A 15860-nucleotide genomic window follows, 5' to 3' on the forward strand; every position below is an offset into this window, starting at 1 on the left:
CCAAGGTAAATAAAGCACAAAAGTCAATCAAACATCTGTGTTGTGTTTACATTACACCATAAGTATTGTTTTTGAAATAATATTATAGTAATAATGGGATTATTATTATTATTTATGAATCTGTGTTCAGCCACTGTTGTATGCGAGACCTGACTTGCACACACGTATCATGCTGCTGACCTCCTTCTCTGTGTATTAGTATGGCATCCAGGTAATGTACTGTATGGCATGTGGAGAGCTCACTGAAGACTTATTCCATATACGTAGCTGTTGATGTCTCTGTATAGGAGTTGACTGTTTGTTCATAAAGTCAGAAAGGCTTGTGAAATGTTTTAGTTTTGTTAGATAGATAGATAGATAGATAGATAGATGGATAGATGGATAGATGGATAGATATACTTTATTGATCCCAAGCTGGGAAATTATAGCGCAGCAGCAGCATTACACAAACATTACACAAACACACAGTGACGATAACAACATATAGTATAAGAATATAAAGAATAAGAATATAAACTATACATAATAAAATAGTAAAATATAAAGAACAAACTATACATAATAAAATAGCAATATTTTTTTTTATTAGTTATGAGACTAATCTGACTGAGCCCTTTATACTTCATGTTGCAGTTGCAATGAGCTCAAAATTCACAACTTTGAAAGTCTAATTAAATGAGTTTTATTTGTTGAACAATAGAGTCAATAGAGTTCTTTTGAAACACATTGTGTGCCAGTTCTTTCGTGCCACATTTAATGCCAATGAGAACATTTCAGGAGTTGTTTGAATTGCTCGCACCTGTGATTTGTGTTTACATTTTACTTTCTGTTTCTAAAGCGCCTCTTGGTCACTGCGCATGTGCCGAACTTTGACCTGAACCTTTTCCGCGAGCATCTAAAATCTCGCACTTCCTCGTTTTGAATCCGTGTCGCGTCTCTTGAACCAAACCAGTCACAGTGGCTGGTCAAATGAGGGCCATCCAGCTGTCTGTGTCTGTGGCTGCTGTTTTAATCACCGTCTGCTCTGCCTTGTTTCCTCTGGGCTGTCAACACCAACACGGCGTCAGCTCGGTGCAGCAGACGCGGGAGAAGTTGAATGACTCTGCGGCGGATTTCGACTCGTTCAGGAAACAGTTTGACCGCCGCTATGAGGTCAACAGCGAGGAATTCAACCGGCGTCACGTCTATTTCCAGGTAACACATGTGGTCCGAGTGAGGGAGAGGGACAGAGACACAGGAAAAACTTTATTTACAAAGCTCCACGCTCCAAAAACAAACGTCACTACAGACCACGCCCCCTTATACTAGATTATCATTAACCAGCATTATATTATATGTATTTTGATTGTAACATGTATTACACTACGTTTTGAGCGTTTAATCTCTTTTATCTCTTTAAATTTACAAATTAATAGTAACTGTAAATGTCAGATGACTGTGGTGGAGTAAAATGTACTATTATTGTCTGAAATTTAGTTGAATTGCAGTGTTAATTTAAAAATAAAAAAGGAAATACTCATAAAAATCTTGACTAAATATATATTAAAATATTTTTTCTCTCTTTTTTTGTGTCTCTATTCAATACTGGTTAGCCAACAGATACTACAATACAGATAAACCCTGACCCACATGTTCCAACAACAGTAGAAACACTTGCTGTGTTATGTAAGAGAAGATCATCTGTTCCCCTGCTCATTCTTATTATGCTATCCAAGTATATTTTTACCACTCCTCATCTCATGACCAGAGTTGCATCCATTTTTGTTGCTCCCCCAGTTAAAATCTACCACCTTGTAATATGTTGTTTTGTATTTGTTTTGCAGGATGCTACAAAGCGACACGCATTCCTGAACTCATTTTCCACAGCACTGCAGTCTGCCAAGTATGGCATCAACTGCTTCTCTGATCTCTCACAGGAGGAATTCAGAGGTAGACTGAATTTTTGTCATATATCTTAAAGTCTGCAGGGTCAGAACAGCTGCATGGAGTCTATCTTTGTTAATTACAGCTGCTGGATGGGTTGTAAAAAAGAATTGCTTCACTGTGACTTACTCATACTGGTCCAGTGGATTGTTTGAAACTGAACTGAGGGTGCTACCTACCAGATGACTGTGCTGAAACTGCACAGTCACTGTTTACGTGCGTGTTTGTATCCAGGAGTGACTTTGAACTGCATCTGTTCTCCACAGATCTCAACCTGCGAGCAAACACTGACACAGCTCCCCTCTTCACTGGACGGGAGACAGAGGGGCTCCCGGCCAAATTTGACTGGCGGGACAAAGCGGTGGTGGCACCGGTCCAGAACCAACTCGCAGTAAGCATTACACAGAGAGATTAGATATCTAGTGTATAGACAGGCATACAGTGAAGGGGCAGAGGCACCGTCTGCTTACGTCCAAACTAATCGATGTCTGTTTGTTTTTGTTTTTATTAAGACATTTTATCATTTCAAGGGAAATTATGCACTCAGAATGTTTACATTCTTTGTTTTTCAGTCTTTACTGTACGTGTACACTAATATAAAGTTCATGATTCGCAGCACAGGGAAGTTCAAACGAAATTGTTTAATTCATAAGTTTCGCAGGAATATCTCCAACTTCACAGAAAGATCTAACATCCTGATTAGATAAAAGGTTAACACATAGAAACTTTTCCTCCTCAGTAGGTGAAAGTCAAACGCGAAGTAACAGAGCGAGGTGTTTTTGAGTCAAGAGAGACTTTAGTCGTGTAAATGAAAAGAAGGTGAAAATGACAAACGAAGTAATTAAGTGTGAGTTTTTGCTCAGAGAGCGGTCTGGACCTGGGGACACAAAAAGGGACGGTGTTGGGGAGATGGAGATGGAGCTGGTGCGGGCGTCCTCACAGGTTCACTCTGTGCTCTTTTTTGTCCTTTACCTCCTCGGTCGCTTCATTTGCCGGCGGGGATGATATTTATACTGTAAAACTGTTGTTCCTCAGGGAGAGACAGAGCCCATACAGGAAAAGCCGAGGCGATAACATATATTTTACTCACTTGAATTCAGGTAAGGCTTACCACTCCAGGGACAGGTGTCTTGTATGGCCACTCTCACCCATCACTCTGCTCAGCTGCAGTTTTTTCCTGTCCAGATATTGCCTTCCCCACTCCTTTCTTTTTCCATGGCTCTGTCTGTGAACCTGCCTGGGCGAAATTTCCACATCAGACAGATATGGATAGTCAGAGAATAAAATGCAGTACCACGCACAAAGACACAAAATATTAAGCCCCTCACATCTCATAAATTCAGCTTGATCCAGTTTTGCTTTCCCTTGATTCCACTTTTATGACTCAAGTGCATTTCAGCGCTTTCAAGGAGAGAGCAGATGGTCCTAATATTCTGTGTACTCAGCACATGCTTATCACCAGTCCAAGTAATAATGACTGATTTTGGTTTCAGTATTGATTTGAAGCCATCAGAGCAACAAAATATTGGATTTTCTTTTTTCTTTTTTTACATGCAGGGCTCAGGTTTTCATCACATTTATGGGAATTTATGCTGAGCAAGTGAACTAAACATAATCTGATGCATTAAATGTTGCACAGGAAAAACACACTATGTTTTCTCAATTTCAGCAAAGCAACATAACATATATCATATAAGGTTGTATAAGATGAACTTTTGCTATTAACAGGACTCAGATGATCTGCAGCCTCGAAGCTTAAGTGCATTAACTGAATCAGAAATTAAGATTTTCTCTGGCCACAGAGTACCTGAGGAGTTTCTGTCAGTAGATGGCAGCAGAAAACAATTAGTCACAGTTCACCCAGACCGGCCAGATCATCTCACCTCATCACCATGTACATCAGCCGCACTCGCTGTAGAGGCCTGATCAAAAGATATTTATTTTAAATACCATCATATCCAAAATTATAGTGATAATCTCTAATCTGTGAAGGTTAGTTGGTTCTTACCCACCATCCAAACTACATTTTAAATTTTATCTAAATTCTGTGTTGCCTGCAGGGTTGCAGAAGTGCAGAAGAGAGCGGTGTTCAATAAAAAAAGAAAAATCCATTTGTCTTAGTGAAGTTTTCATTGAAAAAAACATTCAAATGAACAATAATTTTCCCCTCTGAGGACTGAAAGATGAGCCGATGTTTTTCTGTTTGAATAGAATAATTTCTTCTTTTGTTTTTCTCTGATTATCATCATGCTGTCTTCGCAGTGTGGGAGTTGTTGGGCGTTCAGCGTTGTTGGTGCCATGCAGTCGGTCCACGCTATAGGAGGCTCACAGCTGGAGCCGCTCAGTGTGCAGCAGGTTGTGGACTGCTCATTGAAAAACCAAGGCTGCAACGGAGGCTCTCCAGTTGCTGCGCTTAGTTGGTTAAAACAGGTATGATGATATTTCTACATATTATAAGGCCTTTAACATATTTCCAGTTATTGCATGACTATGACAATTGTATAATTAACAACACGTTCTCATAGGAGGCACCATCATTCAAAGAAGAAATTATTTATTGAATGAATGAGTCTAATAACACATGACTTTTTAATTCAGATAATCTCCAGTCTCTACTTCATAACAACACAACAGGACAACAAATGATTTTTAATAAATGTATCCTTAACTAGACTATGAAGCATAGGTTAAATGAAATGTTGAAAACCCATCAGGATGAAAATGAAAATTAAATAAACTGTGTGATAGGTTTACAATAGAGGTACACAGCTAATGATTACTGTGTCTACAAATGAGATTTGATTTTTAAATATCGTTAGATTCTCAAATTAATCCAGTAATACACACAATATTAAGAGTGGCTGACTGTGAGTTACACTGCAGCTGGAGACCTTTGGCTGAAACCAAAGCTGCTGATGTTGTATTTGCTAATCTTCAATGGTGGAATTTCCCGGAGGCGTCATGTGTTACCAGGGAAACGGATTCTACTGGTGTCTTTCAGCAGTTTCAGCCTCGGTGAAATTAGCCAGCGGGATTTCTGTCTGGGCGACTTCATTGTGGATTTCGTCGGAGGCTTCTCTGCAGCCGGCCGTGGGCCGACCAGATGATCTGCCAGCCCGATTTGTGGGTTGATGCAAAATAAAAATCAATGCACTTAACATTTGCTGCAGGGTTGTCAAAAAAAATGGTCAGAAATGAAATCCAGACAGTGATAAAATAGTTACACCTCAGCAGTTTGTTATGGGAATGTTACTAAGTTGCAGCTATGGAGAAACAAAGAGTATGGACGAATTGAAGTTTTAGAAATGAAGTGGAGAATAATGACCTGTTGACGCAGGGCCAAGCCCAGCAGCTACGTAAAAAAAAAATGACAAAAAGTAATCACAACTGTTTTAACCACTGTGGGCTGGTGCATGTTTCAGAGACTCAGTTTCTCCTCTTGTCTAATCCATTGCAGATATTACACAGCAGTCATATGACTTTAACAGTAATAGTAAGGACTTTCTGGGCCCCTGTAATATCTGTAGGATGCCTGCAGTATGAAATATTTGGTCCTGAGATGAACATATTACATTTCTGTCATTTCATGTGGGGAGAAAATCTGGGATCAGCTCATTACACAGGTTGCAGAATAGTCAGATATTTAATTTTATATTTCACCTCAGATCTCTTTTTGAAAAGATGAAACTACAGCTGATTAGTCAGGACCTCAGTGTTTTTCTGTGCTTGAGTGAGATAGAAAGTTCAGGATTCACACAATCACTGTCCTCCAGGTCTTACCTCTTATATAAGTGACAATCACACAGCCTTATTGTTACATTATGGAGATTCCAAGTATTTTCTCCCGTTTATTTTCTTTGATGTGCTAAATGTAGCTCATGTGTTTGTGAGAGAGGGATTTGTTTCTGTAAGTCAGTTTCATACTTTAATGTAGGAAAGAGTCGTTTCTGGGTCCATAACAATTCATGTCTTCACTATGAATTTATTCAATGACTTGTGACTTATTCAGTGACTAATGACTTCATACACGAAAGAATTTCTGCCTCTATAAAGTGACTGTTTATGAAAGACGACTGTGTTGCATAAAATATATTTAAAAATGATATATCATCATGTATTTTAATTGGAGAGAGAATATGTCGCGGGAGTTCGCAAAATATGATTTGCGCTCCCTATAGTTCACACACCAGAGTCTGTCATAAACAAGATGAATGGATATTTTTGTATTCAGGGAACACACTCAACTGAGATGAACCATTATTTTCTTTCTAGACCAGAGTGAAATTGGTGCCTCAGTCTGAGTATCCCTACAAGGCCAAGACGGGAATCTGCCATTTTTTCTCCCAGTCACATGACGGCGTCGCTGTGAAGAACTTTACTGCACATGACTTCAGGTAAAAGACACATTTTTGTAGGTTGTCCAGGAGCAATAAAGGCTAAAAATTAACGCTGGCTGCTATATCTTGGTTAAACCACATGTAATTTTAATGTGGTTTTCATAAAAGCACCAAGGACAGAGGAGAGAGGGGAAGGGGATTGGCCGTGCGCAACGACAGACCAGAGTGTTTACTGTGTCAACACAGACATGGATTGCTCAGTAGCTCAGAGGTTCTTGACTCTGGGCCAGTTATTTTTGCCTAAAGCTTATTTAGAGGTAAAGTGAATTCAGATCCTCTGTATTTAATATTGAAAGGATTCTGACTCACACTCATGAATATGTAATGTCAGTTTTTTTTTCTTTCTTTCTCTCTCTTTAGCATAGTACTGTATAGCTAATAGCTCACATCAGGGTTGTTTTTCAGAGCTGATGGAGATTTCATAGTCTTCTTTCCTTTCATTCAATACAACTCATATTAGATATAGTGTTTCATTTATACAGTTAATAAATATAAAATACATATCATTGTATTTTTTTTAGAAATATGTTAAACAGGAAAAAAATGGGAAAGCAAAGTGAAGATGTCAATGTCATGCTTCTGCTATTCTTCTTTCCAACAACCATCTGACCTTTCACACGACAGGGGCAGGTCAGAGGGTACAGAAGGTTTTCAAACAGGACCAGAGTGCAGGGCCGCGGAGTTCATGAAACCGTAGGAAGTGGCCACTTGTTCAAGAGGGAGCCTCAGGGGGTCACAGTGAAGTCTTAACCTTCCAGATCTTTATCGCTGCACAGCAAAAACAAAACATGTTAATAGAGTTTCAACAAGACAAGCCTCCTCCTCAAGATGATTGTGATGCAAAACGCCTTTTATTCAATATAGTTTTGGCACCGGCTCTCAGCTCCGCGACCCCTCAGCGCCCCATATGTCATAAGCCTGGCAGAAGAGGGTATCACAGCTACCCCCAGTGGGAACTGTCTGGTGGCAAGGACAAGATGTGGTGACACAGGATGCCTGCATATGTCATAGAGAATGAGGAAAAAAGCAAATTTTATCAATGAGAAAATATCTATGCAACAAATGTTAATAAACTGATGCACAAATATGACGAGGGAGAGGAAGAGGAGAGGTAAGAGACAGGAGACGGTAAGAAGATGCAAAATATATCAATGAATAACCTCAATATTATGCTTAAAGTGCATAGCCTGCTACGTACATCCCTGACCATCTTTCAATGTGACTGCAGGATATCTTACATAATAACCCTTTAAAAAAAAGAACTGTGTAATCACAAGGCCACACAAGCTGCCAAGAGTACAGTGTTGTTTTTTTCTGTTTGTCAGTGGTCAAGAGGAGGCAATGATGGGTCAGCTGGTGGAGCGAGGTCCTTTGGCGGTTGTGGTGGATGCTGTCAGCTGGCAGGACTACCTGGGAGGGATCATCCAGCACCACTGTTCCAGCCAATGGTCTAATCACGCTGTTCTGGTTGTTGGATACGACACGACTGGTACACACTGCCGCCGCACTGACATGACATAGAATTGCAATTCAGCAATTCAGTGACAGATTTTACTTAAAGCTAATAGTTACTTTTTTTTAAGGCCAATAAAGTTTCACCGCCCCAGGGTTTGTTGAAGTAATTTTAAAAAGCAAATGCACTTGGCAAGTCTTTTAGGGAGAAATATGCCACTCGTAATCAGCTTTAATCACAAATTGCTTTAGTAACAGTGTCTCATCCCCCCTAATTAAGAGCTAAAACAAAAGTGGAGAGAACAAGGTATTTTAAGCCCTTTAGCTAACTCTTGTGTCTTCATGTTATAATTTACTTATATCAAATGAACGGTCTGCCAGTGAGGTGTGAGAGTTTCTTGTTTCCAGTAAAAATTAACAAGCCTTCATTTTGTAATTTTCTTAATGTGCTGAAGTTGTCAGCGCTTGCATGGTAAATTCTTTTTTTTTTTTGATACTTTTTATTTAGTATTTTCAGTTTAAGAGAAAACAAGTTAACAACAAACTGTCAAGAAAATAAAACAAAAACACAGACGAAAACATGGGGCTCCTCAGTTGAAAGTCTTAGATATAATGTCCAGTGTCTTTACTTGTTAGTGTGTAGCGTCCTCAGTTGTTTTGACAAAAGCAGTCCATTTCTCCCATTTCCTGGGAAAGGTTGCTCCTCTAGAGAGAGAAAATAATCTTTTCCATTAAACACATTTCTTTCACTTTGTCCATCCATTGGTTGATGCTTGGAGACTCAGTTTAATACCAGCATTTTGTTATAACCTTTTTAAGCCATCAACAGTATTTTACACAGATATGCATGGTAATTTCTGATTAATTTATTTTCTTAATTTCTAACAAGTTGTGAAATGTTTCTGTAATTTTTTAAGAAAGATAAGAATTTAAATCAGAATCTAACCTGTTATTCTGATTTTTTTTTTCCAGTTTCACATTGTTTGTTTTATTTTATTATTTTTGCGTTTTAGTGCGTCAGCTTTAACCTTCTCCATGCCCTGTTGTTCCTCTTAAGTACACAATGACCTGCCGAGTTGGTAAACATCAGACTCGTGTGTGTTCGTCCTGACGTCATGTTGCACGATACATTTCTAAGTATAGAAGTTCCGATCACTTGGACGGTTTATTTTATCATGAAATACAAAATCACTGTGAAAACTTGAGTGTGTTTGTTGTGTGTTCTCAGCCATGACACACAGTGGCATTTCATATTTTCCATCATTAATTATTACACACACATACATACACACACACACACACACTCGCATTTTGTGGGTATTACACAAGGATGTCAGTTATTATGTAAGGGTTTAAAGTGGTTGCAGCTGCAGTGTACACACAGACACACACACACACACACACCACTATTGCGCCTTTACCCTGTAAATAATTCAATCCTGAAATGCATGTTGTCGGTCTTAGGGGATATTCCATACTGGATTGTGCAGAACTCCTGGGGAACCACATGGGGGAACGAGGGTTATGTTTACATAAAAATTGGCGACAACATTTGTGGTAAGTGTGATCTTTGCTTCTTTTCATTTTCCGCTCGTATCTTCCTTCAGTTTGTGTTGCTCTGCCCACTATCCCCTCAGGCATTGATGCGTCTTTCTTTTTTTATCTTCCCAGGTATTGCAGATTCTGTGGCAGCAGTCTTCCTTTAACAACAACACCGTGTATATTTTTGTCAGTGTCACTGTGTTTGTGTGTGTGAGTGAGTGTGTGTGTGTATGTTTGTGTGTGAGAGTGTGTGGCTCCTGGCTGCCAAAATTGAAATCAGTCATCTGTTTTCCTTCAAGTGTCACTTTAAAAACATTTTTTATTGAAGTGTCACCATCTTGCATCACTAAAACAAAATAAATCTCTTCATATGTTGATAAATGTTGGGTCATGACTGAGCGATTAACACATACACACACCACTGCAAAACTAATAACAAGAATAAATGCACTGTACAAAATATGTATCTGTTTAAATATATAAGGTAGATACATGTCATGGGCAATATAAGTCAAGTTCATCTATACAGAGATCACATAATCACTGCATAAATACATAACAAAATTAATTTAACCATATAGAATACTATACAAAACACTTCTACAACAACCACATTATTAACATTATGTACAAATGCTATGCTTCCCATTTCATATGTCTGCGGTAACGTTGTACAAATTGTCTTATTATAGATACTGACATTGATTTGTTTACACAGAGGTTTGCACCTATACCACATCTCATTAGTCTGAAATAGCTCCATCTCTGACAACCTCCCCCTCCCCCTCCCCACACACTCCCCACACACTCCCATGACAGATGATGCATTTGTAAAAACTCACCGGCAGTTTGATCACTGCTCTCACCGATCCATTTGCTTTCAGGTCAGTTGCAGTGAATTAGCATAGTTTTTTTTTTTTATTGAGAAAACATCTAAAGCGAATCTTATCAAGGAGCCATCTGCTATATTGTGTGACCGGTAGGGATTAGAGATCAGAGTAAAATAGTTTTCTACGGACGTTTGATTGATTCAGGGTCAAACGCTGTGTCACAGGATCTGTAGCCTGATGTAAATAATAAACCAGTAATTCACTGTTTTGTTCTGTTTTCCTCCTCATCTTTAGCAAATTTGATGTGCTATTAGTGTCACCAGTTTTTACTTTGCTTGCTTGAAAATTTAAATATACATTTTATATCCTGTATTTTGGTGTTTTACACTGTCAACCACTTTGCCTTCATAATAATGTGTAATATTTAGGTACTTTGTGGTCAAACAGATTGTATTTAACACTTCCCTCATTCATTTCTTGAGAGAAAGAAAAAAAAATTTGCTGACCTGATGTGCATATCTTAGACTGAAACATAATCTATCCTTTCAACTAAATGTGTGTTTCTCTCCTTGTTTTTCCATTAAAACCTTTCAGGTGCTCAAGTGATCCGCAGTTGTGAGGTGGTCTGCCGACTCTAGTCCGAGTCTTCGCTGCTGCAGTAGGAGCTGTCGCAGCACTCGGCCATGTACAGGAAGGTGTGGACATTGGGATTCAGCTTGGGCACCCAGTCCCGAGGCACCAGGAATGTGGCCAGGTTGAACAGATCCACAAACACTTTGTAGCGGTCGCTAAAGGGAAAGAAGATGATTTAATATTTAAGTCATGCACTCTTGGAATATAATTAAACATCCGTCTCAAATAGCACTCTGAAGGACAAAAAGCTAAATTAAACTGCTGCTAAGATTTAATGAATAGTATTGAATAAAGAACCTGTGTTGTAATTCCCTCGAAATGAACTTTAAATACAGTTTGTGCATGTCTGGATGAAGAGACCATATGACAGGTAATTTAGATAAGCGCAGAGCAGCAAGTATCCTGTCCTTACCTAGATTAACTCTGAAGTGTTTAAGATACTTGAAATGTAAAGTGTTTAATCAGTGGGTTAAAGTTTACAGCGCACAATACCTGACAGTAGATCTCAGGTAGTGGTAGCCAGATGAGCCCCCTGTGCCGGCCTTGCTGCCAATCATACGATGCACCATGCATACGTGATTGTCTGAAAACAAAAAGACAGAAACATTCAACATGACATGAGCGTTGTTTTTCCCTCTGCATGTTTCATTTGAGCTATAAATTGTTTGGACGTAATTGAGGCAAAGATGAGTTAAAAATGTATTTGTTGGGAATAGGTTGTCGGATTGATCAGCAGGCGTGGAGGATGATATCCGATTCTCCTGCCTCTGAGGTCGTGAACCAACTTTAGTTCTGTAAACTTGCTCAACGTTGCCTTTGGGCAAAAAAACACTGAAGCACAGTTTTCCTCTAGAAATTAGTTTGTTGTTTTTTTTTGTTTTGTTTCGTTATTATTTTATCTCCTGCATTTTTCTGTTTTGAATCAACAGGAGCAAAAACCGAGAGTTGCTGTTCTACTTACATCTCCATTTTGTCATCAGAGTGTCGATGTCCATGAGGGATGTGAGCAGCTGGAAAGGAACCTGGAACCTCGGCTCCTCCCTGAAAGGTAGGAGAGGATTTTGGAGAGTTGAGGAAAGGTGATAGTGATGCATGAAGTGATTCATGGTTGGTGTTGATAGCAGTTGTACAACAAGAGCAACTATCGCCTATTCAATACCCACAATGTCATTAACATCCTAAACCCTGGAGTTTCACGTTCATTATCACCTTTCAGTGACTTGTCATATGACTTTTGACTCTCGCTGAGTCTTAATGAGCGTTGTGACGTTACGTCTTTACCACGGTGGTTTTAAAAAAGCTGGTTACCACACCTTTGAGCTAAAACCGCCAAAGACACTCTGAGTGAGGAAACAACACAAAGAGTCCAACTGCTGGTGTTTTACAGCTGCTAGATATCACCCGACCTCGGTGGCTGACAGAGTATTAAAAAAAAAAAAGAAGGGATGTGACATGGGGATTTTTAGTGCCCATGCCTCAGGGATCACAGGTGCTCTTAAGCAAGATGTTAAGACCCGAACCGTCTCGGAGAAGTTAACTTTATTAATCTTTATTATAACATTGTGAATCTGAAGCAAGCGTGACACGGATACACTGTGTCAGCAGAGTTTTTACTGGACTGCTGAAGGTAAGAAAACGCTGTAAAAAAGCACGTACCTGTAGAAATAGATCATCAAAGCACCTTGTAGAGCCTTGTAAGAGAGCCGCCTCTCACCTGGTTAGAAAAGTAGAAAATATATTAAGTGAAATTAATATTTTTTTATTCATGTAGTTCTGTGAGCAAGAAAACTAAATATTAAAGCTGACAAAGTAATTAAAATAAAGTACAGACCCACTGTTCAAAGCCAGACCACAAACAAATGTATGAGCCCTTGACACCAGAGGGATGATTCAGTTAATTGGACAGATTTTCAGTGCGTTGAGAGCACTCACCTTTGCTAAGCAGATGGTCGTGGCGCTTTTCATCAAACAGGGAAGTGAAGAGCTCGTTCTGTTTGGCCAGCTCAGCCATCAGTTCCTCTTTCTCCTCAGAATCTGTCATTTTCTTTTTCCGACAACAACAACAACACAACAAACCCATAAATAAAAATACAGTCTCTTGTCAATCATCCGTGCACTCGGGGGAGGGCGGGCGGGGGAAAGTTTTTCTTCTGAAAGTTGGGAGTCGTCTCTTACCTCGATTTTCTCTTTCTCTTGATTCAGCCCATCAAATATATTGATTTCCAGCCTCTCCCAGAAATTGAATCCATCCACCTCCAAGCCAGGAGTTCTCTCCAGCCACGCCTGAGAAGAGCAACCCAAGGTTTTTTTTTCATCATATTTCTATCCAGTTCAGTAGCACAAGAGCTAATTCACAGTGAGAAACAGCAATAGATACATTAGAAAAACACAGGTGCACACTGCAATAAAGTGATCCCTGCTTGGAGGAACTAAACCTAAACACTGATGAACTGATAAGCAGGTTGTTTATGGCTGTAGGCCTTACCTCCACCAGCTTTAGGAGTGTGGGCTCCTGCTCAGTGCTGAGCAGCAGCTCACTGTCATGACCCTTGAAATTGTCCCTGTAATGACGCCGGTTATAGGGAACCCTCAGGTTGTCCGGGACCCCGATTTTGTTCTCCAGCAGCCGAAACTGAAGGCTTTGGAAGCCTGAGGCGGGAGACAGGTACTCCCTGCAAATACGCACACACAAAAGTCAGCGTACTACGCGCACACACTCTGCAAAAACTGAGTGCATCTCATAAATCTTTTAGCGCTGAAGGGGAGATAGTTCTAAGCTCACCTAAAGTCAAAAAAGTCCAAGGCTGTCATTGTTTCCAAAACCGAAAACTGGTCGACCAGCAGCCTGAATATCATCACGATTCTGTGGATGCGAGTGTTGACTTTGAGCATGTTGCGTTCATCTCGGACCTGGAGGAAAAGTGAGATGTTTAGGGAAATTATGACTAATCATATAAAGCTTGTTAGTACTTGTCCTGAAACCGAGGGAGAAAAACAAATCTAATTACTGAAATAATTAGAGTTTCTGACTTCTGCTAATTTCAATTTAGAACATCAGCTTGGGCGATGAACAAAACTTTTTATTTTCCCAGACTGAGATCCAGAGCTAGACTGACTGAATAATTCCTATTGAATAAAATGTTCTCCTCAACTGAGGTACTAAGAGGTCTGACTAGCATAGTGTTATCCTCTCTCTGATGATTATGTTAAGTTATTCTACTTCATGATTTCTTGTTCTGAGCAGCATTCAAGGTCCAACTGACAGTTCACATCTAAAAGGTTTGAAATTAGTTACAAAATGCTTTTTGCTCCAGGCTCATCTTAGAGAATGAGTACTGCAACACACTAAAATATATATATTTTTTGTTTGCATTCAAGTCTTTTGTTTTAATGAATACAATCACATCGGCTCAGAAAACTTACATGTCCACTGATGAAGATCTCTCGCACTGAATCAAGTTCAAACAGAATCTGTTTGAACCACAGTTCATAGGCTGAATAAAAGACAAAAAGTTGCATTATGAACATTTAAGGTAGTTTTATGTAACCAAATACACAATTGAACACAACAAGTTATTGTCCTAAACTTGTGAAAAATCTGCTTCTTGGTTGTTATCACTTGTTGTTGGAGCAGTTTCACTTTTTCTTAAGCAAATTGCCAAAGATTCAAATATTTATGTATATTTTTACACAGCAACACAACTGAAATATAGACTAAATATAGATTAAAATAGCAATTTTACATTTGAGGCCATAAGAAAACTAAACAAAACACTTCTTTACTATACAATGCTAGTTTTACCTTGATGGGTGACAATGAAGAGGTGCTCATCATGGATCTTATTCCCCTTTACTTCACTCTGCAGCAGCTGGGCTGAGACTATTTTGTCGAGCTGAGGGTTGGAAAGAAAGAAACCTTTTGACTCACTTCAATACAAATTCAAATCCCACTAATCTCTCATTTAAAACGCCAGGCACAGAGAGTGATGCTCGGATGATGATCGGTGGTGTTTTCTACCTGCAGATAGTCTCCATAGATGATTCCTCCTTTGCTGGCCTTGTTAACCCCTGACTGAGCGTCATCGTCATTGTCCTCTGAAGCTGGAGGCTTGTTTTTGAATAACCTGCAGTGAAGAAAGAAATGACCTGCTGTTTCTCCTGGATTTTAACTAAAACTGGTAAACTGAAACAAACATGGAAAATAAAACAACCAAAGTCCTTGGACCCTATTGTAGGTGAAATAACAAATTGTACGTACAAATGCCTCTTCTCAAAGTACGGACATCCACTCATGACTTGTTCCAAATGCAGCTGTAGTAAAAGATGTGTTCTTTCTTCCTCCACTAATATTTACTAAAATTGTGTTCAAAGCAATCCAGATTTTTAAAGACTGACCTCATCCAATCCCTCATGAGGATGTGGTCACCATCCGGCCCGCCTCTATTTGCCCCATGTTTACCTTGAACCGGGACCACCTTCTGGACTTTGCTTGAAAGAACGATCACAAGACACTTTTCAAATAACAAAATGCACAACAACAAATGACCGATACATACTGTATAACTCGTATAAATCTTTTTGAATGGATAATTACTCGCACTTAAAAGAGAGACATTGTGTATTCAGGAAACTTCTCTGTGAACTTTGTTGTTGGTCATGGAGTATCTTCTGTGTTTACTTTCTACTGTGTGTATGTATATATACAGTATGTATATATATGTGTGTGTGTGTGTGTGTGTGTGTGTGGGTGTATGTTTATGCTGATAAAGCCCCCCCCGCCCCTCCAAAAAAAAAAAAAAAAAACCTGAGGCAGATATCTGCTTTTTTCTGATATTAATTTTTTGAATATTTTATTATAAATATAATTTTTTCTGGCTTCTGAACAAACTTGTTTTTTATTCTAAACCTCACCCACTGACAAGAGTACACAGAATTGATTTCCTGTTTAATAATATTACTACAATTAATATTTAATAATATTGATACAGAAAGCACATTGAAGAAAAATTTGGTTATATTTACTATGATGGCATCAGAGTAATATTTAACCAGGAATTCTTGTTTTTGACAATCTTTACCTGCC

The 15860-nt window shown here is 39.1% G+C and overlaps 2 protein-coding genes across 2 annotated transcripts; one reads left to right on the plus strand and one right to left on the minus strand.

Moving 5' to 3' along the window:
- Positions 1 to 724: 724 nt before the first annotated feature.
- On the plus strand, positions 725 to 10613 carry ctso (cathepsin O). The gene is made up of 8 exons (XM_085789068.1): positions 725 to 1194; positions 1824 to 1929; positions 2190 to 2314; positions 4186 to 4353; positions 6196 to 6317; positions 7646 to 7809; positions 9237 to 9329; positions 9444 to 10613. Exons 1-8 carry the CDS (start codon positions 970 to 972, stop codon positions 9476 to 9478), a joined length of 1038 nt encoding a protein of 345 aa, XP_085645194.1. The 5' UTR covers positions 725 to 969; the 3' UTR covers positions 9479 to 10613.
- Positions 9616 to 15132, minus strand: tdo2a (tryptophan 2,3-dioxygenase a). The gene is made up of 12 exons (XM_085789067.1): positions 15036 to 15132; positions 14796 to 14901; positions 14580 to 14670; positions 14201 to 14271; positions 13560 to 13687; positions 13263 to 13449; positions 12953 to 13060; positions 12710 to 12821; positions 12434 to 12491; positions 11739 to 11818; positions 11270 to 11360; positions 9616 to 10932 (listed from the first exon to the last, which is right to left on the minus strand). Exons 1-12 carry the CDS (start codon positions 15068 to 15070, stop codon positions 10779 to 10781), a joined length of 1221 nt encoding a protein of 406 aa, XP_085645193.1. The 5' UTR covers positions 15071 to 15132; the 3' UTR covers positions 9616 to 10778.
- Between the last annotated feature and the right edge of the window lie 728 nt (positions 15133 to 15860).

The sequence above is a fragment of the Trachurus japonicus genome, chromosome 10 (genome assembly GCF_045865225.1).
Source record: "Trachurus japonicus isolate A0001 chromosome 10, Traja_1.0".
In the NCBI taxonomy this organism is placed as follows: domain Eukaryota; kingdom Metazoa; phylum Chordata; class Actinopteri; order Carangiformes; family Carangidae; genus Trachurus; species Trachurus japonicus.